The sequence below is a fragment of the Azolla caroliniana genome, unplaced genomic scaffold (assembly GCF_043228905.1).
Source record: "Azolla caroliniana isolate FFs.n. ecotype wild unplaced genomic scaffold, voAzoCaro1.0.p SCAF_10, whole genome shotgun sequence".
NCBI classification, from domain to species: domain Eukaryota; kingdom Viridiplantae; phylum Streptophyta; class Polypodiopsida; order Salviniales; family Salviniaceae; genus Azolla; species Azolla caroliniana.
Genome location: NW_028230445.1, coordinates 17,370,661 through 17,390,911, shown reverse-complemented (window position 1 = coordinate 17,390,911; position 20,251 = coordinate 17,370,661). Strand labels below are relative to the sequence as shown.

Sequence of the window (20,251 nt, the reverse complement as noted above, 5' to 3'; positions counted from 1 at the left end):
CACGCTCTGTGGGACTGCTGAACGTCCCATCGAATATGGCAGGGGGTTGGCCGCTTGTTGCAATTATGCCAGGTGCAAGGCTCAATCAAGTGGGGAAATATATGTTGGTTATCATGGCAGACCGTAGTTGGCAGATACGAGCATCAAGAAGAGGGGATGACTTTGGTGATAAAAGCACAAGAGGTCTTTTTCTCCTCCAGCGGCAATGTCCACTCCACTCCTCTTAATGACAAATCTCAAGAGGTGTTGGAATTGGTCAACCCAATAACTCTATGGATTCTATGGAAACAACGACGTAGGCGAGTCTTCTCCAACCAAACCGGACATCCAACAAGGTTACTACAAGAGATATGGAGTGAAATTGTAAAGAGCCAATATGATGGCCTCAAGCGCGGCTCTGATGGAGTTGAAAGACAATGAATAGCCTTCATCCAACAATGGTCGTCCTCTCCCTTTCTTGAGTGAGTGGGCATCCACATAAGATGGAACTATCGCGTCCCTATAGGGATTTGTACATATCTCATTTGTAAATTTATATAACTAATGGAAGGAGGTTTTTTTTGGGAAAAAAAACTCTACAAATACATATTCAAGTATGCACAAGAAAACCACACTTGCACATATATATTAGAGCCCATATGTTTGTTCACCATTGCTTCCAAATGAATGTTATAGGCATAACCCTATGGACTAAGTTTATATAATATAGGTAATTTTAATGGGCTAAGGGTAGGATAGTTGAGAAATAAGTTATCATACAAACTAGAAAGGCCCATAAGACCTATGACATGTGGGAACATATGGTGAACACCAACCCTTACATGTAATCTATATAAAGGGAACTAGCTACACTCTTCATTGTGAAATTTTGAGATCCATACTCCGATAGTGAAGCTAACCTCCCTTCATCATAATCAAGGTATAACACAAAGGTAATATTTGGTGATATGGGATATCAATGGTATTTCATATTTGTCTCATGCCCTTTGCTCGGGGGTGGTCGATGTGGATAAATACCCTTAATCCATTGATCTCCATAATCCATTATTCTTTTGCTCATCATTATTAAGGTCCATAATAATGACCCCACCTTCTCTAATGTCACTATTATCGTGTTAGCTCATAACTTTGACAGGTCTTAATGATCATGCCTTGAATTCAAATTAAGAGTCTATTATGTTGTTAAACTCTAATCTCTTTATTATTTTGTTAGCTCATAACTTTGACATGTCTTAATGATCATGTTTTGAATTCAAATTAAGAGTCGATTATGTTGTTAAACTCTAATCTCTCTATTATCGTGTTAGCTCATAACTTTGTCAGGTCTTAATGATCATGCCTTGAATTCAAATTAAGAGTATATGTAAATGTAAGGTTTTAATGTTGAGTCATTAGTTAGATATGATGACATACATATAATGAAATAACAACTATCCATCACATTTGAGCTTCGTTACTCCATACAAACCAATCTTTACACACGTTTCTCTCTTAGTCATAATTTGCATTTGCAATTGCTATGTACATCAAGGATCACATGGGTAGGTTATATTTAACACATTATATGTTTCATTGTAGTCCCACAAGTCATATATATTTTTTCTTGGAAAATATCCTTTCATTAATTATAAACAATCATTATAAGAACGTTGACCTACTGTCAAGCTACCCTTAGTATGTTGCACTCTTCCTTGGGTTCCCAACCCTAAAGGATAAATAATATCAGCACTCCACCACTCCATAACCTAGTTATGTGATTGGTGGTGTGAACAACCATACTGATGGTGCTAAGCACCACATGGGTCTTGCATTTCGTAGTGTGAGAAAAGGGGCCTTCTTCCAATAGGCGATAAATTTGAGGTGTTCAACATTGCAACATTTGTCTCACCTTTAATTTCATCACACCGCCCTTTCAAGGTATGCACCATATGCATCTAGAGATTCCGTACACTTTCCACTAGATGAATAGTAGTATTATCAAACCCCTTAGAACATCTAGCAGTCCAAATAAACCACTTTGTGGTGGTGCATAACAACTCCCATACCTCTTGCATTGCCTTTAACATATAAGGAGCTTCCATATGACTTCGTTGCACCATCATTATCCTTCTTCTTTGAATTCTAATAATCGTATCATTTGGACACCCCTCGTATGGCCACATCATTTGTTCTACCGTAGCCCATACTACCATGCCCCACAAGTCATATTTTATCGAGGACAACGATAAGAAATGTTACACATATATCTATATCTCAAAGTAAACATACTTAGGATGTAGCCTCTCTTTCTATTAATCAGCAAATGCGCAATGCATAAAACCTTGTATTGCCACCAGGATTTCCTTTCGTGGATCAATCTACTTAGTATTATCCAACCTCGACACTTGACTTACATATGGTTCAACAATTACTTGCTCTTAACAATGATGCAATGTTTGCACTTATATTGTTCGTTTTTTATGCCCACAAGCTTCCTCCTTCTTTTTTAAGTGCATTGACCTATAGTTTTGGCGTGGCAAGTTGTCTATTGTAATGTTGATGCAAGAGTCTAGTTGCTTTCTTCTCATTCTATAGGTGTTGGTTTTGATTCTCTTATTTTCATAAAGTTGCATTGGAAGAATTAACATTCACCTCAACCATTTGAGTTTCATTCTTCTTATAAACCTTGAGTTGGTTGGTGGAGAGAGTAATTCAAACCCAAAAGGCTCAAACAAACACGAGTATAATACAATGATTAGCAATGATATGCTCTTAAGGATTTAGTAGCAATGATTTATGCCAACCAACTCAATGTCTATAAGAAGAATGACACTCATGCAACATTATTTGGTTATGCATATAGCAATGATGGACATATGTTGTTGTAATGTTGGCTTCGTGGCGATGGGAAAACTCATCTCACTAATCCTTTGTGTTGCTTCTACATGCATGGACTTCAGATTCTATCAAGCTCCTCTAACACTTTATGTCTTTGGCCCATCAAGGTTGTTTGTGGACAATAACACCATCATTGATTCACTACAATATCTCCCTCACACATTCATCTCCTTCTTCCTAATTTCGGTGTGCTTCTTAAGGGATGTTTTGCACAAATATTGTTCTTGGAGTGATATTAGAACCTTTATCTCACATTGGTAGTTGCTTCTCCAACAGGTAAACAACGGTTCACGTGTTTGAAGGGCAACTGGTGGTCGTGATGTTGTTTCCCTCTTCTATTCTTATTTTTATGTGCGATTAAGCACGAGGTGTAAATGTTTTCAAAGTGTTGATCATGATGGATCTAACCGTACGAGATGTACAAGGAGTTGAGTGAGGGTGAAGAAACTTAATGTTGTTGTATGTATGTGTAATGTATACCATTATAAGTGTAATTGTGAGTGTGAGTAGATATGCATGTGAACTCATGCACACATGTGTGCATGTGGACAGATAAGAAGAGGTGCGAGTGAGTGATTAGTGTGAATGACCAAGGGGTTTTCCCATTACCAATTAATCTTCATTATTAAATCATTACCAATTCATCAATGACCCTAAACCTACAACAATGGATGGGTTTTCCTTCCACATTGGACTTTTCTTCACCGGTGGGGCTTCCATAATCACACCTTCATCCAAGTTTGGTACTCTAAAGGCGAAAGCTTGCAAGTGGGCATGCATAATGCCATTTTGCCACCACACTTCTCTAATATTGACCATGTAGATCTCGCCTTCATCACCGCGTCGTAGAGCCTCATGAAATTCAATCGTTTATCTTGCTCAATTTCCTAATTTAATGTCGATGCCTCATCCCAGACAAACCACCCTCGCTCTCTATTAATACCTTGCGGATCGTAGACATTGAATTGCAACCACACATGATCAAGAGACCTATTCAAAATTATTTCCCCTCAAGAAGAGAATAGATGCAGAGACCCTTGATTAGAGAAGGAAATACAACAACATTAAAACACTTCGAAGTGAAATTGTTGAACAAGTTTAAATGAACCTCGTGGCTCACTCAATGAATACGAATCTATGGATTAACCCCTCCCCCTTCACCTTAAAAAACACAACTCATCAATCATATAGTGCAATGGTACACAAGAAGAAGAAGAAGGAGATGATGATGAAAAGAACGAACAAACCAACGGGGGAATTATGAAGTGTAATTGGGCTTCATTATGAAATGGAATGGAATGCACTACCATCACCATCATCAATTGGCAACCATTCGTTTGTGCTTAACTGGTTTTGGGAGTTTTCAAACTTGGACCGAACCGGTTCCTAAACCGGTTTGGCCAGAATGATTAAGCCATAACCGGTTTGGCCCAAATCGACTCGGTTGGGCTTAAGCATTGCTAGACCGAGCCGAAGCCGGTCAAGGAAGCTGAAGCCTGAACCGGATCCAACCGAACCGCGAAACTGTTTATAAACAGTTTAACGGCTTGAGCCGAGGGACACCTAATCATCATTACCATTACCATCACCATCACCATCGCCATCGCCATTACCATCACGACCATCATCACCATCACCATCACCATCACCATCACCATCATCACCATTCATCATTCATCGTCGTCTTCCTGCTCCTGCTCCTCCATCATCAATCATCACCATCATGGAGAGTTAGTTAGCACACACACATCTTTAATGGCGTCTTCTTCAATGGTTTCTCTTCGAAGCTTCTGCTAAATAAAAAACACGCGCAGACACAATCACACACACACACACACACACACACACACATTCTCTCCCTATATGATTTAATATATTCCCATTTCGCTCTTCTTTTTCGTCTTCAAATCTTCATCTCCCAATGGTTTCTGCTCTGCCGCGCTTGAGCTAGTTCTGCAATCACTATATGATTTCCCCATGCTCAAGTTCCAGCTTCGGTTCTTGAAAGTACCGTTCCTCTAATTACCTCCTCTGCTTAAAAGCATGGTTTTCTTGATTTCCTCAAGAGGATTAATTTCAGATTCATCAGTACCACATCATAAACGGTTGCTTACAAAAATCATATGATTTGGTCACATTATAATACGATTCTCTTGTGCTATTTAATTAAATTCTCTTGCGATGTCTTATATATGTTGTGATTTTCAGTCTAACTCGTTAAAGATCCACTCTTTTATGAGAGAGAGATCCTGCCATTCACACTTTGTCTTTATTCCTACTGGACAAAATATATTGTTTTCTGGAGCCTTAATTCCCTTGCTCTTTATATTACTATAACGACATCCCGCAATAATGCATATGATCTGTGAGATTAATGATTCTCACCTCGCCATGGTCTGCTTTGGACGCTTAATTTCCCTTATTAAAACGATCCTGAATTATTGTCTGCACCGGCCCATAGTTGATTCTCTTTCCTCTTACATTTGTATATACTATTCCTACATGTACACTTTACATCGGCTCTGAGTACTTGTTTTAACCTCACCTCACATGGCTTTTATTTCCTGAATCGAGTACTGCCATTACTTACCATATATGAGTTTTTCAACATGTATGTTTGCTAAATATATTGCAGGTTTTAACTGCGCAGCAGGAAATTAAAAGAATATAAATTACATAAATATACCATGAAAACCAAGTGGTTAAGCCCTCAAATAGAAGAGATTAGAGGGAGAAAGGTGTTCTGTGCGTGCCGGATTGTCTCCGGAGAATGTGTTTCAACAGGTAAATAATTATAAAATGTTCACTCCGTCAGGAATCTGATCATGCTAGTTGATACGGTCATAATTATTCTACATTCATCTCAAATGAATCGATCTTCTCGTCATAGACATATGAAAGAAAATGAAAGAAATTTAATATAATTCTTTGTAATTTGTCTGTCAAAATTTAGACATCAAAATGTATAAGATCTGATCTAATTAATTGGCTTCAAAACCAAATTAACCTCAGGCGACTATGTTCATCTTCTTCCATCCAAAGTACCTCGCAGTAAATCAGACCTTTACATAGCCAGGGTTGAGAGTATGTATGAAGATGCCGACAATGCCTTGAAATGGATTCAAGTTCGCTGGTAACCAAACAAATTTCTTCTTTTCATACCTTGAACTTCTTTTATCTTGATTAATTTTCATTTTAGTCGCCTGTAGATGTTCTCTGCAAACTAACGAATGAATAAATGCAGTGTGTGTGTAACTAACGAATTAATTAATGCTAGTTTCTGATTGATATTCAATCCAGGTTCTATCGTCCAAATGATCTTCAACACGATCCGCCATTGCAACCTCTTCAAAATGAAGTTTACCGTATCTCTATTAACTTGAAACTAATTAAAAATGGTCAATTTTTACGCCGAGATATTTTCAATATTAGAAGAACTAGAGTTTTCAGTAGTAACGGACGGATCATATTTTTTGCCCATGAATCGGATGGTGATGATGTTGCCTTAACGAATGAATGAACTATTAATTTAACGAATCTACAGGAATTAGCGTCCAATATTTACCACTAAATGTCCTCATTAGAAGAGGAAGAAGAAGGAACATTTTTAATTTTTAATGAGATGATAATGTTGTTGAAGAAGAAACCGAAAGAATTTTCATTCTTATTATGCGCTCATGAATCAGACGATGAGAATGAATGAAACAAATTAATTTACAAGAATATGTGACATATTTTTTGATTTAACAGACACGCAGTATTACGACTCTCAGCTGGTTGAGTCGATAGTAGGGAGATGCAACGTTATGTGGAGAGACGACTACTTGAGAGTGAGAACAAGGCATGATCTATGAGTACCTTCACATGAGTCAATTCATCTATCTTATTCTATTCTGTTCTATGCTATTCTATTATTATCTTTATTTAGTTATATCCCACCTCATTGCTGAGAAATCGTCTCTTGATTACATACAAGCAGTCTACATTACTGGAGAACACATACGCTGAATAAACAAAATCGGCTATCAATAGCTGACCCTAATTTGCAGAGAGAAGTTGATAAAGAAGTCCATTAAAAGGGAATAAAAAACTTGATACGTCTTCTATATTGTTTCAACCATGGATTAGGTTATAGATGAGGTGATTAATTATGAACATAATGAATTGAAATAGATACTGAAAATTACTAATGAAATTGACTATAAATCAGATCCTAATTTGTTAAGAGATAAGTTTTTTTAATGATGTGGATTGTGAACATATTATATGAAGTACAGCAATTTGTATATATGACAACGTTTGATGGGGATGCATGAAATATTTATATTCGTTACAAACGAAGATGATTTGAGGCTGAAAACCTTATAATAATGTTTTCTGAGCTGTCATCATTTAATTGCTTACAATCGCGAGCTGGATGAACAGAAATAATGCAGGTGGCCACGCCAAAATAATTAGCCAAGACATATTATATGCCTGTGGATATTCTTACTCTATTACAAGTGCTGATTCTAGTGTTATGATTAATGGAAATTTTGCCACAATCCAGGAGGACGATCTTGCAGGTATGGCGATCAATGATGTAATGTTGTCTTATAATTTATATAAGTGGAATGAATTAATATTAACAAGAGCAGCTTCTTAATTAAGCTTATGAAAATGAACCAAGCTTATGAATCATCATGAAATTGATTACACACGCCACTCACACATAACAATGTATGGATATGTATATATTCATGACCTTCTGTGTTTCATATATATATATATGTATGTATGTATGTATGTATGTATGTATGTATGTATGTATGTATTAGGGCATGTAGCAGGTTTGCCATATCTAGACATGCATGATATTGAAGATGGAAAACATGGTGATCGCATCAGCCACGAAGGCATCGTCATTGCCAAAGACCTTGCCAATGTAAAACCTTTTTCTCCTTTTCTGTGGATTTAAGACAATTTCTGTTTCTACTTTATCTCTTTATAATGCTAGCAAAAGGTAAAAAAAGATTAGGTTCAAACATTGTTCTCTCGTTAAAGGTTAGATGAATATTCATACAATGTCCCGTAGATAAAGATTTAATGTTTCATACAAATACTTGATTCAAAACAATGATCTCTCTTTAGTTAAAGAGAGAGCATACACTGATTTGTGGTTAAAGATTTAATGTTTCATACAAAGACCTAATTCAGTATACAATGCTCTCTAGTTGAAGACTTAATAATCATATAATGCCATCTGTTAAAGGCTTGATTCAATATACAATAGTCTCTCATAAAGTTGCAATGATTCAAAGGATGGCATCTCTTTAAATTTGTAATGATTCCCATGATGATCTCTTGTTAAAGTTGTAATGATTCACACAATGGTCTCAAGTTTATAAAAGATTTGATTCATACAATGATCATGTAATTACAGCGTCTTCTGAATGTTGAACGAAATGTACCTCTAGAAGTAACACGAGCAGAGTGGTCACTGGCCAAAAGACTGGTATATTTTTAGCGTTCCTTGCCGTTAGTGTTAATTCAATCATGTCCATGATATAATTCTCTGTGAGATCTGACATTGAAATATGTATACTATGTTTCTTCAGCCTTGGGTTCTCAAAGCAAAAAACACAATGACTTTAGAGGATCTAAAACAACTTCTAATTGAAGTGGAGAATGGCTTGCAAGTCTTCAAAGATCAAATTAAGTGGCAAAAGAGAGTTGATTCAATAACATCATTTTCACTCGTGAGTATTCTTAATAAAAATTCCAGATGGCCATTCGGAAGCTTTAAAATATCACTGCATATTTTAAATTTCTTCGAGGAAAAATGGAAGTATTTAAACCAGAAAGAAACCAAAACACATTATTTTTTACTTGTATGTTAATATGATTATAAATAAAATGCCCGTATTTTGTTTCTTTATTTCCTCAGCCGCGTGCATGTGTGAGCAACTATATATTAGCTGAGTTCATCCCATCTTTCTCAATGATTCGTGCTATTGTTCCCTAAACCCCCATCCCCCCCAAAAAAATTTTACCCTTGTGGAATCGCCGCCCTAAATTGTTTGGAGTGAGTCCCCTGGAATCCGCAGCCAATTCGAGAATAGTAAAATAGCAAGGGCTGCTAGACCAAAGGGGAATTTGGATAAATAAAGAAAATTTAGGGTTATTCTGGAATTGGTAAAGGAAATTCAAGGTTTTCTAGGAGATTTTCCATATGAGTAATGGTTGGGAAACGTAAATTCAAATATCATAGTGTGTGATTCATAATGCAGTTCAATAATCACCTACGGTATTTGAAGCAAAATATACAAAGAAAAGTGGATAATGCATTCCTGAAACCTACAAAGGTGAATGCTCCTCCAAGTCACAAGGAATCCCACGAGCAAATTATGAAAAAGAAACGAAAAGATTTTGCAACGGAATCAAATACAACAGAAAAGACTCCCTTAAAGAGAAAGGCAACCGAAGGTTATATAATAGTTTCAAATATACACAAGTTAAAATCAAGCACCAAGTCATACAAGTTTTTCTCTTTAGCTATATCTGAGATTGATTGCACTGATTTGACAGAACCTGTCATAAAGATCAGTGCTGGTAATGCATATGAAATAGAGCACAAGCATTTGCCTCCAAGTGCTCCAAGAGGCCTTAGGTTGCTTCGAGTTGCAATGGTAAGGAGGTATACCACTGGAAGGCATTACAGTTGGTGAGTCAGATAATAATGCATTCATTTTGTTGGTGAACACTAGGTGAGCAAATCATCGAAGGATAAAGTCACCATCACATATCCAAGAATGTCATCTTTAAACATTAAGCATTTCCAACGACTGCAATATAACTGTTTGACCCCAGATAATAAATCAGCAGAGAAGAAAAGGTCAGGAAATACAATTTACAACAACTTGGTGAGGAGATCAAGGCCAGTTATACATCTAGATGGATGCTTTGTCATGTTGCAAAATGTAGCAGAAAAGGTTCTGAAGCGTCAGATATCTCGCAGTGAATATTTCGATCGTCACCATCTTGAAACATTTTGGTTAATGTGTCCTAACGTGGATCATTGTAGAAAAGACAATGAAAACCAATTCAAGTGTAGTATTGATGGGAATGTTACTAAATGTCTTCTGAAGAAACCTAGTTTAGCTCATCCTGAATCACTGCAGAAGGACGAAATGCAGGTATCACCAGAACACCAAATTGCTACTATAATTACCTATAGTGAAACAGGAACAGCGAGTCCTCAATTGTTCAGAAGGAAGCTCAAAAAATCCAGCATAATGATAGAACACGATTATAAAGATAACTATTCACCAAATGAAGGTACTTTTTTTACTTCTCTCCTCACAACTGACCACGCGTAAAGTTTTGAGGAAAACACTCCAAATATACCCTTCAGTCTTTCCAGTATCTCCCCAAATGCCCAAATGCCCACAAGGTTTTGTTATCTCCGCAAATGTCCATGAATTTCCGTTATCTCCCCAAATGCCCTTGGTCAACCCCTGAAAGAGGAATTACAATCGGATACCTTTCATCACTTATATTTTGGTCAATTCATCCCCTTCCCGAAAATTCCATGTGCCATCTGAGCTATCAAACTGTGAGATTTTTTTCTCTTTGAAAGCGGTTGATCAAGAGCATTCCCTGAATAATAAAAACTTAGGGGTATCTCAGGAAATAAAGAAGGCTGCACTGGTATCTTTAGAGAGTTTTTTTGGCCCCTAGAAATGTAAATATTTTGATTGTTTTCATCTAAAACTAACATCATTTATGAAACTTTTAGATGGCTATCGTTTGCCAACACGATGGGGCACAAGGAAAAGGATTGTTTATCAAACCCCCCAGGCCAATATTAATTCAAGTAGTAAAGATTTTGGGTATAGAAAACATACAAATTCAGAGGAATGTGATATTGATCAAGCAAATCAGTCAAGACCAGGGTTGCAAGAAAATTCTCCAATAATACTGTTGGAGAAAGAAGGCAATGAAAGGTCGGTACCCTATGAACCCTTTGTATTTTTAGTATCTGTGTAGACATCGTATTGATCGAATAGGAATTTTTAAAGTCAAAAGAAGTACCCCCCCACTTTATATTCCGCCAAAAGAAGTACCCCCCCAGAGAGAAATAATGCTATTAAATGTTGTTATCTATATAAAAATTGTGTAAGCATTTCCTGCTCCTTTATATTAAGCCTATGTGGTATGGTAAGGCTAGAGTTTAAACAAGGGCAGTGTTTTGTTTTAATTCATTATGCTGCTAAAGCTTATTGGAAAGTTTTCTAAATCTACATGGTATGCGAGACTAGAAGTTTAGTATTTTTTTCCATTCATAGTGCCACCTTATCTTAGTTTATCATCTTGTGGAATCAGGTCAACTTCGAGAACTTCGTTAGATGAAGCAGCAAAGAAGTCTAGTGAGTACACAGGACTAGTCTCAAATCAGCTTCCCCTCAAGCTGCAAGTGTCTGAAACCACCCAGATAACCTTAACAGTTGAGGAAGACAAAGTTATATGTCATCGTCTCAAAGAAGATTTCATGAATCTGAAGAGGTAAACCCAGTATTTCCACTCTTTGAATTTCACTGTCATGCAGAATAGTCGGGATGTTCATGGACATATCATGATAATAATTTGAAACAACTCTGTTGATCAATGTGATATTCTAAACTGCAGCCAAATGCAATCCCTAGCACGTCAAATAAAAGGGAGCCATGACACAGACTCTGAGTTTTCGCCAACCTTCAAAACTTTTAAGGAAAACATCACAAAACAATCAGAGGTAACAAAGATTGTTTAGAAGTAAAACCAAAACAAAAACAAAAAACACAGATTTTAATCCATGGAATCTCTTAACAGAGACTATTCAATGATGTTGTAGGAGATGATAAAGACATTATTGGAGATAAAAGAACGTCTTCGGATTAGATGGACAGCTGGAAACCTAGCAGCTAGGATGCATTCATTCATTCATTGTTATAAATTTGTATCAACCCATGGAAGATGGTGTTTCACCTTCATGGATGATGTATAATGCTTATATAAATTTATGTCTAATTCTTTGATCAGTTAATGCAGATTATTGATGAACATTATAGAATGGAAACAGCGAAAAACTCAGATTATATAGTGACAAGGAGAAAGTAAGTTGATAAATTATGTCATATAACGTAAATGGTATTCCACCAGTAGATGGATTTCTTTATATATCTCAATAGATTCTAATCCACATTGCAATCTTTCTACTTATTATCCATCTTTACATTATTATAAATAGATGAGATATTACAAATGAAGCTGTATGTTTTTTCATAAATCCACATGATCAAATTTAACATATAATGAAACTGTATGTTTTTTCATAAATCCGCATGATCAACTTTAACATATATAATTTCTCGACATAGTATTTGATCAATCCAATGATGTATTCTATATCCTCTTCATTTCACATTTAGTTTTTTTCGCAAGACATTTTATTCATCAATTCAGATTGACTTCCTTTAGAATCTGGGATCTTAACGGTAACAACCTTATCTGTAAAATAGGGATCTTGGTTGCACATGGGACCATTTATTGAAAAGCATACAACTTGTTGAGGTAAAAGCCAACTTATGGATTAGATCAAAAGAAACGAAAATGCTTTTAAAATTGAAACTGGTCATAAAAATATCTTGGTTTCCCCAGGATGCAAGTTATGGATACATTAAACTTTCAAATGAAAAGACGAGGACTAAAGAACAATTGGATGAACTTTGGAGAACTAATGAAAAAATTCAGGTTGGGAACTTTAATTTCTGATTATGTATTCTCTTATAAGGGTTGTATTGCCAGAAGTTCAGAAGATCCTGTACATTTGCCCTCTTCCATTCCCGCAGAAAGGCTTATCTGCAATCTTATATACCTTGGAGCTTTGTCAGCAAATGCATGTAGGTTGTATGAAAAGCTCTGAACTACTCTTCGAGGGAAAACGACAAGAATCAGAAGTCTCTCAGAAATATGGTAAAACTGATGCCATAACAACAAAGGCACAAAATGTCCTTCTCTTTCAGATCGCTTCAGGGCTTAATATTTCTCCTAATAGAAATGATCCGCTAGCAAATTCTGGATGTTCCTCTTCCATGGCTATTAACTCAGCTATATCACCTCTTTTTGCTGGAAAGAACAGAATCTCTGCCAGAAAAGGTCAATCCACCGGATTTAGAGTATGGAAACCTGAACATTCTAGTGCAGAGGTCGAGCTTGCACCCTCGAGAACCGGCATCAATACACAGGTTTTCTCGCTATCTATCTAATATGCAGTCAAGGCTAATTTTTCTGAACATAGATATGACACTTCCAATTATCAAAGCTAAATTTGGTCTTCTATGGATAAATTGGGTTTGAAATCATGAAGGCCAAATATAATTTTCTGGATTTAGTTAAAGTAAAGATTTATGAAACACGCCCAAGAACGACAAATTTATACATAAGCAATTTACCTTTTATACACAGGTCTAAAACTTGATCGAAAGCCATTTTGGGCTTCAATTGGGCATTTGGATTGGAAATAGAGTGTGGCCCATACAACATTGTCCAAGGTTTCCTACCTATGTACAAATTTACGGTTGCAGAAATGAAAATATAAGGAATTAGTTATATATTCATATATAGTATGTATGTGTGTGTGTGTGTGTGTATAAACAATTTAGGGAAATTATGTTGCGGATTTGAATTATAATTCAAATGTTTGAAATAACATCTGCCAAAGATAGTGCACTGAAATACTCACTACGTTGGGCTTTATTAAATTGAAGGCATAGTGAAGTGTTTCAAGTGTTTTACTATCTATATAAACGGTTGATGGCTTGCATGTGGGAGACTAATATCACACCTATCTTCTAAAGAGGATGGTCCGAGATTATATTCTCAATCCATAATCACAAAGACTGAGTTGTTGTGTATCGAGCAATGCATGCGGATAATGAAATGCTGAGTGCTTTAGTGCATCCATACGCATTAGTTAGGTAGAAAAAACGTTTCTTATACATCTTAACTAGAAAAAAGGGCCCATTAATATACATTCCATGGGGCTGAGTTATACCCATAATGCATGCCACCATTGCGAGAAGCTTCATGTGTGGTGTCACAACCGAGGATAGTCGACACTAGCAATGCCTCATCTACATGTTTCGCAAGCTAATTGATTGATTCCAAATCAAATTGATGTTGAATGAATTTGTTTCATGTTGATATATTGTGGATTAAGTTAAGTAATCATGGTTGGCAAACCGTTTCTTGTTTTTTCATGGGTAAATGTGATCAAGTTTTTTGCTTAGTGATTGTGAACACCCTTTCATTTCGTCCAAGTTTCACAAATTGGTTGATGTAATGTATCCCACTATAGAATTATAACATTGATATGTAGGTAGGGAGTTGGTCCAATACATGCCCTTTATCTTTCTCAAGTAAAATGTTGACGAGTTTTTTGCTCTGAGGTATGACTCCCCAAATTTGTCAATGTAATTCACCCTTAGCGGAATTATCATGCATTGCTATATGGGTAGGTAGGTACACAAAGCTAAGTTTTTAACGCAAATGTGGTCCAAGTTTCTTTTAAGGGTACAATGAGCTAAAAATGCTTCGAAACTATTTTCTTAAATGACCTACCTTTGATTTTACCAGATTTTCTTCCAAGGTACATTGGAGGACCTAATCATTTTTAAATTGTTGACACGGGCTAAAATTGTGACGAGTACGATTTTCCTTCAAATGGAATCTCAAGTATACGTTTTTAGATAATACATTGTGAAACCTTGTAGTTTAAATGATATTGATATTGCCCTTGTTCAACCTCCCTCTTGTGAAATTACATGTGCCACTTGAGCAATTTACGAGTACATGTGTTGCTTGAGCAATTAAATGATTTGTTTGACATTTGTACTCTCTCTCTCTCTCTCTCTCTCTCTTTCTCTCACACACACACACACACACACACACACACACACACACACACACAAATCCAATCCTTGCACGAATTTCTCTTACAACCACAATGTGCACTCTCTCGATTGCAACATTCATTGGTAAACGTGAAACATTGAGAGTCACTACTCCACATTCCCATGTATTACATGAAATGTAATAATTTTGGTTGCATAGGTCATATTTGAGCTCCGAAGACAATAAAAAAATCCATCCATCCATCCATCTCTTTTAGAGGAGGGAATATGACCATGGACATTGGAAGGATAAAATCCTGGCATTGGGATGGGGTGGGTGGGTAGAGGGGCATTCACAAAATAGCGGAAAACCCACGTGAGGGAAATAGGAGAAACTATGTGCCATATATATATATATGTCTTTATATGTGTAGATGAAACAAGGCTTCTGACTGCTCGTGTCTATTGTGCATCAAATCATAAAGAGGGATGGCGAGGGAATCGCGGCCACAGACGGTGCAGGTCGCTTAAAGGAAGGCGTGTGCGATCTACACCGTCAGATTTCGATAAGGAAGAATGCGCGAAAAAAAAAGTTGTTAGAGGTCGCCCAACTCTGACTGTTGCAAGTCGCCCAACCATTTTAGGTCACCCAACCCTGACATTTGCAGGTTGCCCAACCAAATGTATCGTTTCGACCAAAATCTTCAAATAAGCTTGTTCATTACCCTTAAAACTTACAATAACATATCAAACAGTCACAAAATCCAACCTTAAATTATTCAAAATCGACGATCTTTACCATACTTATGTTAAAACAAATAATCATATTAAAACATAAAAGTTAAAAGTTAAAAAACATAAAACTTAAAACAGAGAACGTAAATCCACTTTAAACACCGTAAACCCAAATCAAAGGATGACATACTTGAAACAGGAAACTTAAAACATAAATCAACATATGACATACTCCCAAATGCACTCATAAATCAACATAAATCTACTTGAAACATTGTAAACCCAAATGCATCGGTCCGCAAAACCACTCAAGCTATGTTTATGGCTCATCCAGAGATGATGGCAAGATGCGACCACAATTCTTGCAACAATCAACATTTGAGTCCCGTGGTCTAAAGGTCAAGGCATCGCAATGCAAACATCACATCTTCTCTATTGCACATATTGGCAACCACATCCTAGCTCGACTTGTGCCTCTTTGCATTTTTCCTGTGTGTGCCTTGGAAGTGTTTGGGGAGCTGCTAATAAGATCTTGTGAAATGTTGATTGATGCTCCCCTTTTTGCACCAATTGCTTGCTTACACCCTATGGATCCACGGTCTTCTTTATTGGTTGGTTTTAGTGCACCTAGGTGATACACTAGCGTCTGACCTATTTCTTCAATGGACTCCATACATGCCAAAATTGTTGCACGGTCGAGGGATTGTAACCCTTGCCTAAGACATTGAATAGCCCCCTCAACCGTTTGTATTTTCGACTCCCATTCCTCCATTTGTGATGTTATAGGGTTTGTCTCCTCGACTAGTTCTACCTCTGTCTCCACTTCCGTCTCTGTGAAATGGTCATTACGCATATCGGTTGCATGATCTATAAAAGGCAACGACCCACATATATGTGGCACGTGCCTCTCAATAATCATCCTGATGCCAAGTATATGCTTACATTTACTCGTAGGGTCTTGGCCATCACAATATGAACATTGGAGCGATACATTATACCATACATTCAGTTTTGTCAAGCTCAATATTTTAAACCAATATCGGGGCTCGTCCACAATATGCATTGTCACATCATTAGTTTCATACTTCTCTAGTAGCCTTTCGGCCTCTTTAAAGTCTTGTTGTTTGATGCCTACAATTTGCACGTGGTGCAAATCTACCACTCTCACATATTTCTTGTCGTTGCTTGTACCATTCAATGACAGTACCCCAGATGCAAGTGCCAGTTTGACTGTCCCCGATTAAAACATGCACAAGATCGGTAATTGATCGATTTATCCTCCCTCTTAAGGCAGTATATTTGATAAACTGCCAATGTCTCTCCACAAGATTGGTAGTGTCAACATGTCCGTAGTTGAACATTCTACCAAATTTGGGCCACAGTTTCCTCCACACACATGTCAAGCCACACCATCCTCCTTCTATATATTCCCAAACACTTGGCTTGTTTGCATATTCTACCTTTAACTCCTCACATTGGGCATTGAATGTGGATTCCGTAATGCATTGCATGAGTTGGCACATTCAATTATAAAGATGGTTTCTCTCAGTTGCACTTACCTTTGGCAACAAGTTGTCCAACCATGATTTTTTTGCGTGGAAGTGACACAACAAAAGTCGACAATGTGTTTGCGACCTTTGCCCATTTGTAACTATCCAAGATAATCGTTCTGTTGCAACCACATTACTTATGGCGTTATATGATGTCCAACTTTTATCGATGACTATGGCATTTGGCCTCACATTGGGCATCCGTGCGAATATGACTCTCAAGCAAGTTTCTAAAGCTACTTGCTCATGGTTAGACCCCTTATCAGAACTACATATCATGTACCATAATGGGATACCAACTCCCATGGCATTTGGGGCCACAACTGCATATAATGGCAAGCCAAATTGGTTTGTTTTCTGCCCTGGATTATGGTTAGGTGACCATATTAAAGGAGGTTGGGGAACCTGGATTATGAGGTTTGGGCAACCTGGTTGGGTGACCATATCAAAAGAGAATTAATTTTAAGAGGTTTGGGCAACTTGGTTTATTACCATTGATGTTTTTTACAAGGGTTGGGAGATAGATTGGTTTAAAACAACTTTTTTAAATCAGCTCTTTCGAAGATATTAGCTTTTTCGCGAATCAATTGGTTTACATTTGAGATTGGTTTAAAACAACAAACCAACTTGAGATAAACAACTTGAGATTGGTTAAAACATCAAATCTATTGGAGATCACAACTTGCGAAACTTTTAAAACAACAAATCAACTTTAGATCACAACTTAGATTGGTTTAAAACAACAAATCAACTTTAGATCACAACTTTAGATTGGTTTAAAACAACAAATCAACTTGAGATAAACACTTGTTGTAAACAACATTTCCATTAATAAGTAATCGCGATATACAATGAGTCGATTTTCGCTATACAAAATTTGTGTGGATTCCAAAATATAGTTACAACATCAGCTCTATAGCAAAATCTGTGTTGAAAACAACATTCACAAAATTTACAATATGGAGCCACCGGTCGTAGGTGCAAATCCTAGTACCCTTCGTGCCCACTCGCCCACATGAATCTGAAGTGAATCCACTTCGCGTTTGGTGAACCATATCTCTGTGCCCTGTCACCAAATATGTATAAGAACACATCTATACACAATCCGCATGAATAAGGCATTGCAATTACACTTACAAAAGTCGGAGATATCCATCCTTGCAAGAACTCCCCCACAAGCAGGAATAGAGTTGTACCTCGAAACAACCCTAACCTTCAACTTTTGGATATATGTTTGCCGATTTCTGTTGTATTGATTTCGGGGTCCATGAATCTTCTGAGTGATCTCTGACGCTCATAACTATTAAAGCATGCCCCCGGAATACCCTCCTCCTCTATACGCATCCCTTGTGGTAGGACTATGTCTATTCCATGTTCCCTACGTAAATGTGATTCCATGTCACTTTTTTTGCGATACCACCTTGGCGAAAGGCGGCAATACTGAGTATAGATACACGCACGGGCCTTGTTTCCATTTGCATCTCTTCCAACCTTATACAACGAGTCTGGGCGAGGAGCATCTGTTCCTTCTGTATGTGTTACATATTTAAGATTGACATATTGCAACGACACCAAATCCACATATCATTTGGAGGAGCATCTTGGTCGAATGTTGCCATGGCATGTATGGGCTCGATTTGAGGCGCATGTGTCTGATCCATTTTGTCCCCACTCGTACACATGTCGGCTGACGAACTTCGCCAATGTCTTCTAATGAAGACCCTTTAACAAATCACGAGTCAACATACATGCATTAAACCCTAAACCAGTATTAGGGGAGATTGGTTTGTGACATACCTCACTTGAGTAGGATATATGTCACTGTTATCGAAATCCCACCAATCTTTGTACTTGGACTTGGAAGCCATCTACCACCATTCAAGTAATCAAACATTTTTTGAATTTAATACTCAAACACACACAATATTAAGTTTAAGCAAGCAAATCATTAAATCCTAAACCCGAAACCCTAATCCCTCACTTCCAAATCTCCCCATATGTTATATCTTACTTATCGTGTTGCAATAATTAGATTAAGCAAGAATGAGACTCAAATCCCAATGTCCTATAAAATGAGTGCTTTTTACATGATTAAGTTTATGTAGGATGAGGCCCTAGTCCCTAAAGATGAATAGTTTAACATTAATTCGAATTGCAACATTTGTCTAAGTTGTAACAATGTCGAATGAAACCCAAAATCCCCCCAAAAATGGTTAGTATTTTTCTATAATTTCAGCTATAACCCAAGTTTCTAGCAATGCAAACTGAATCCCAAAAAACAAGCAAAAATCATCATCATAGCCAAAATCAGAACCTTACTATGTTGATCAAGAAAAACCCATTTACATTACTCTTGTCTACCATCTTCACACTTCACTAACCTCATTCGCCATATCTTATACACAAAATATCACAAATTGTGATCTTAATCACACCAACATTTGATATTTGTTTGTAATCGATTATTTGTTGCCATGCCTCGACTAATCATGATTCACAACATCTACCCACCCCATCAAGCAACCCTATTATATATGCAACATGCTATAACATTTACAAAACAGGCTAGAAATGGCAATATGCCACATTCTGCTTTGTGATATGTAATTTCGAATTGAAGTTGCCTACACTACTATTGCACTTCATAGTAAATATATGTTATACACTACAGTTACATTTCATAGGAAAGCATGCTTTATTAAATAAATATACTTCTAAAGCACAAAATAATGAGGGAGCTTAGACAAAATGAAGGCAACATTGCTCCACTCTACGTATTCTGAACAGATCTCAAAGAAGCCAGACTTTGTAATGTCCTTTCATCCATGAAACGCAGTCTACAAGTGAACTTTGTGAAACACCCCAACGTGGAAAAAGAGAGATGATTGAATAAACTTTTATTGAGTTGCATCTTTTATTGAGTCGGTTGGGTGACCAACTCAACCTACTTATCCTTGTAATCCCTCAACTACTCCAAACCCTAATCCCTCAACTATTCCTACCACATGTAAAAAAAATAGAAAAAGTGATGTGATAGGGTTTAGTACATACCTGGGAATAGTGATGGAGGAGATTGATTGTTGTGTATGTCGTGATGGAGGAGATTGTGTATGTTGATTGCAGGCCGCCTGACGCCCAACTCTTTCCCGGCAAAAGGAACATGTCAATCTCGTTTGA

General features: G+C 37.0%; 2 protein-coding genes across 2 annotated transcripts; both read left to right on the top strand.

Moving 5' to 3' along the window:
• The first annotated feature begins 5,560 nt into the window (after positions 1-5,560).
• On the top strand, positions 5,561-11,969 carry LOC147859270 (uncharacterized). The gene is made up of 15 exons (XM_087326300.1): positions 5,561-5,661; positions 5,890-6,010; positions 6,178-6,242; positions 6,628-6,718; positions 7,303-7,442; positions 7,695-7,801; positions 8,300-8,371; positions 8,475-8,615; positions 9,147-9,342; positions 9,445-9,545; positions 9,624-10,194; positions 10,655-10,862; positions 11,242-11,421; positions 11,545-11,650; positions 11,750-11,969. Exons 1-15 carry the CDS (start codon positions 5,565-5,567, stop codon positions 11,900-11,902), a joined length of 2,349 nt encoding a protein of 782 aa, XP_087182426.1. The 5' UTR covers positions 5,561-5,564; the 3' UTR covers positions 11,903-11,969.
• Positions 11,970-12,494: 525 nt separating this feature from the next.
• On the top strand, positions 12,495-13,506 carry LOC147859269 (uncharacterized). Its single transcript, XM_087326093.1, has 3 exons — positions 12,495-12,648; positions 12,747-13,142; positions 13,363-13,506. Exons 1-3 carry the CDS (start codon positions 12,508-12,510, stop codon positions 13,366-13,368), a joined length of 543 nt encoding a protein of 180 aa, XP_087182219.1. The 5' UTR covers positions 12,495-12,507; the 3' UTR covers positions 13,369-13,506.
• Positions 13,507-20,251: the final 6,745 nt, after the last annotated feature.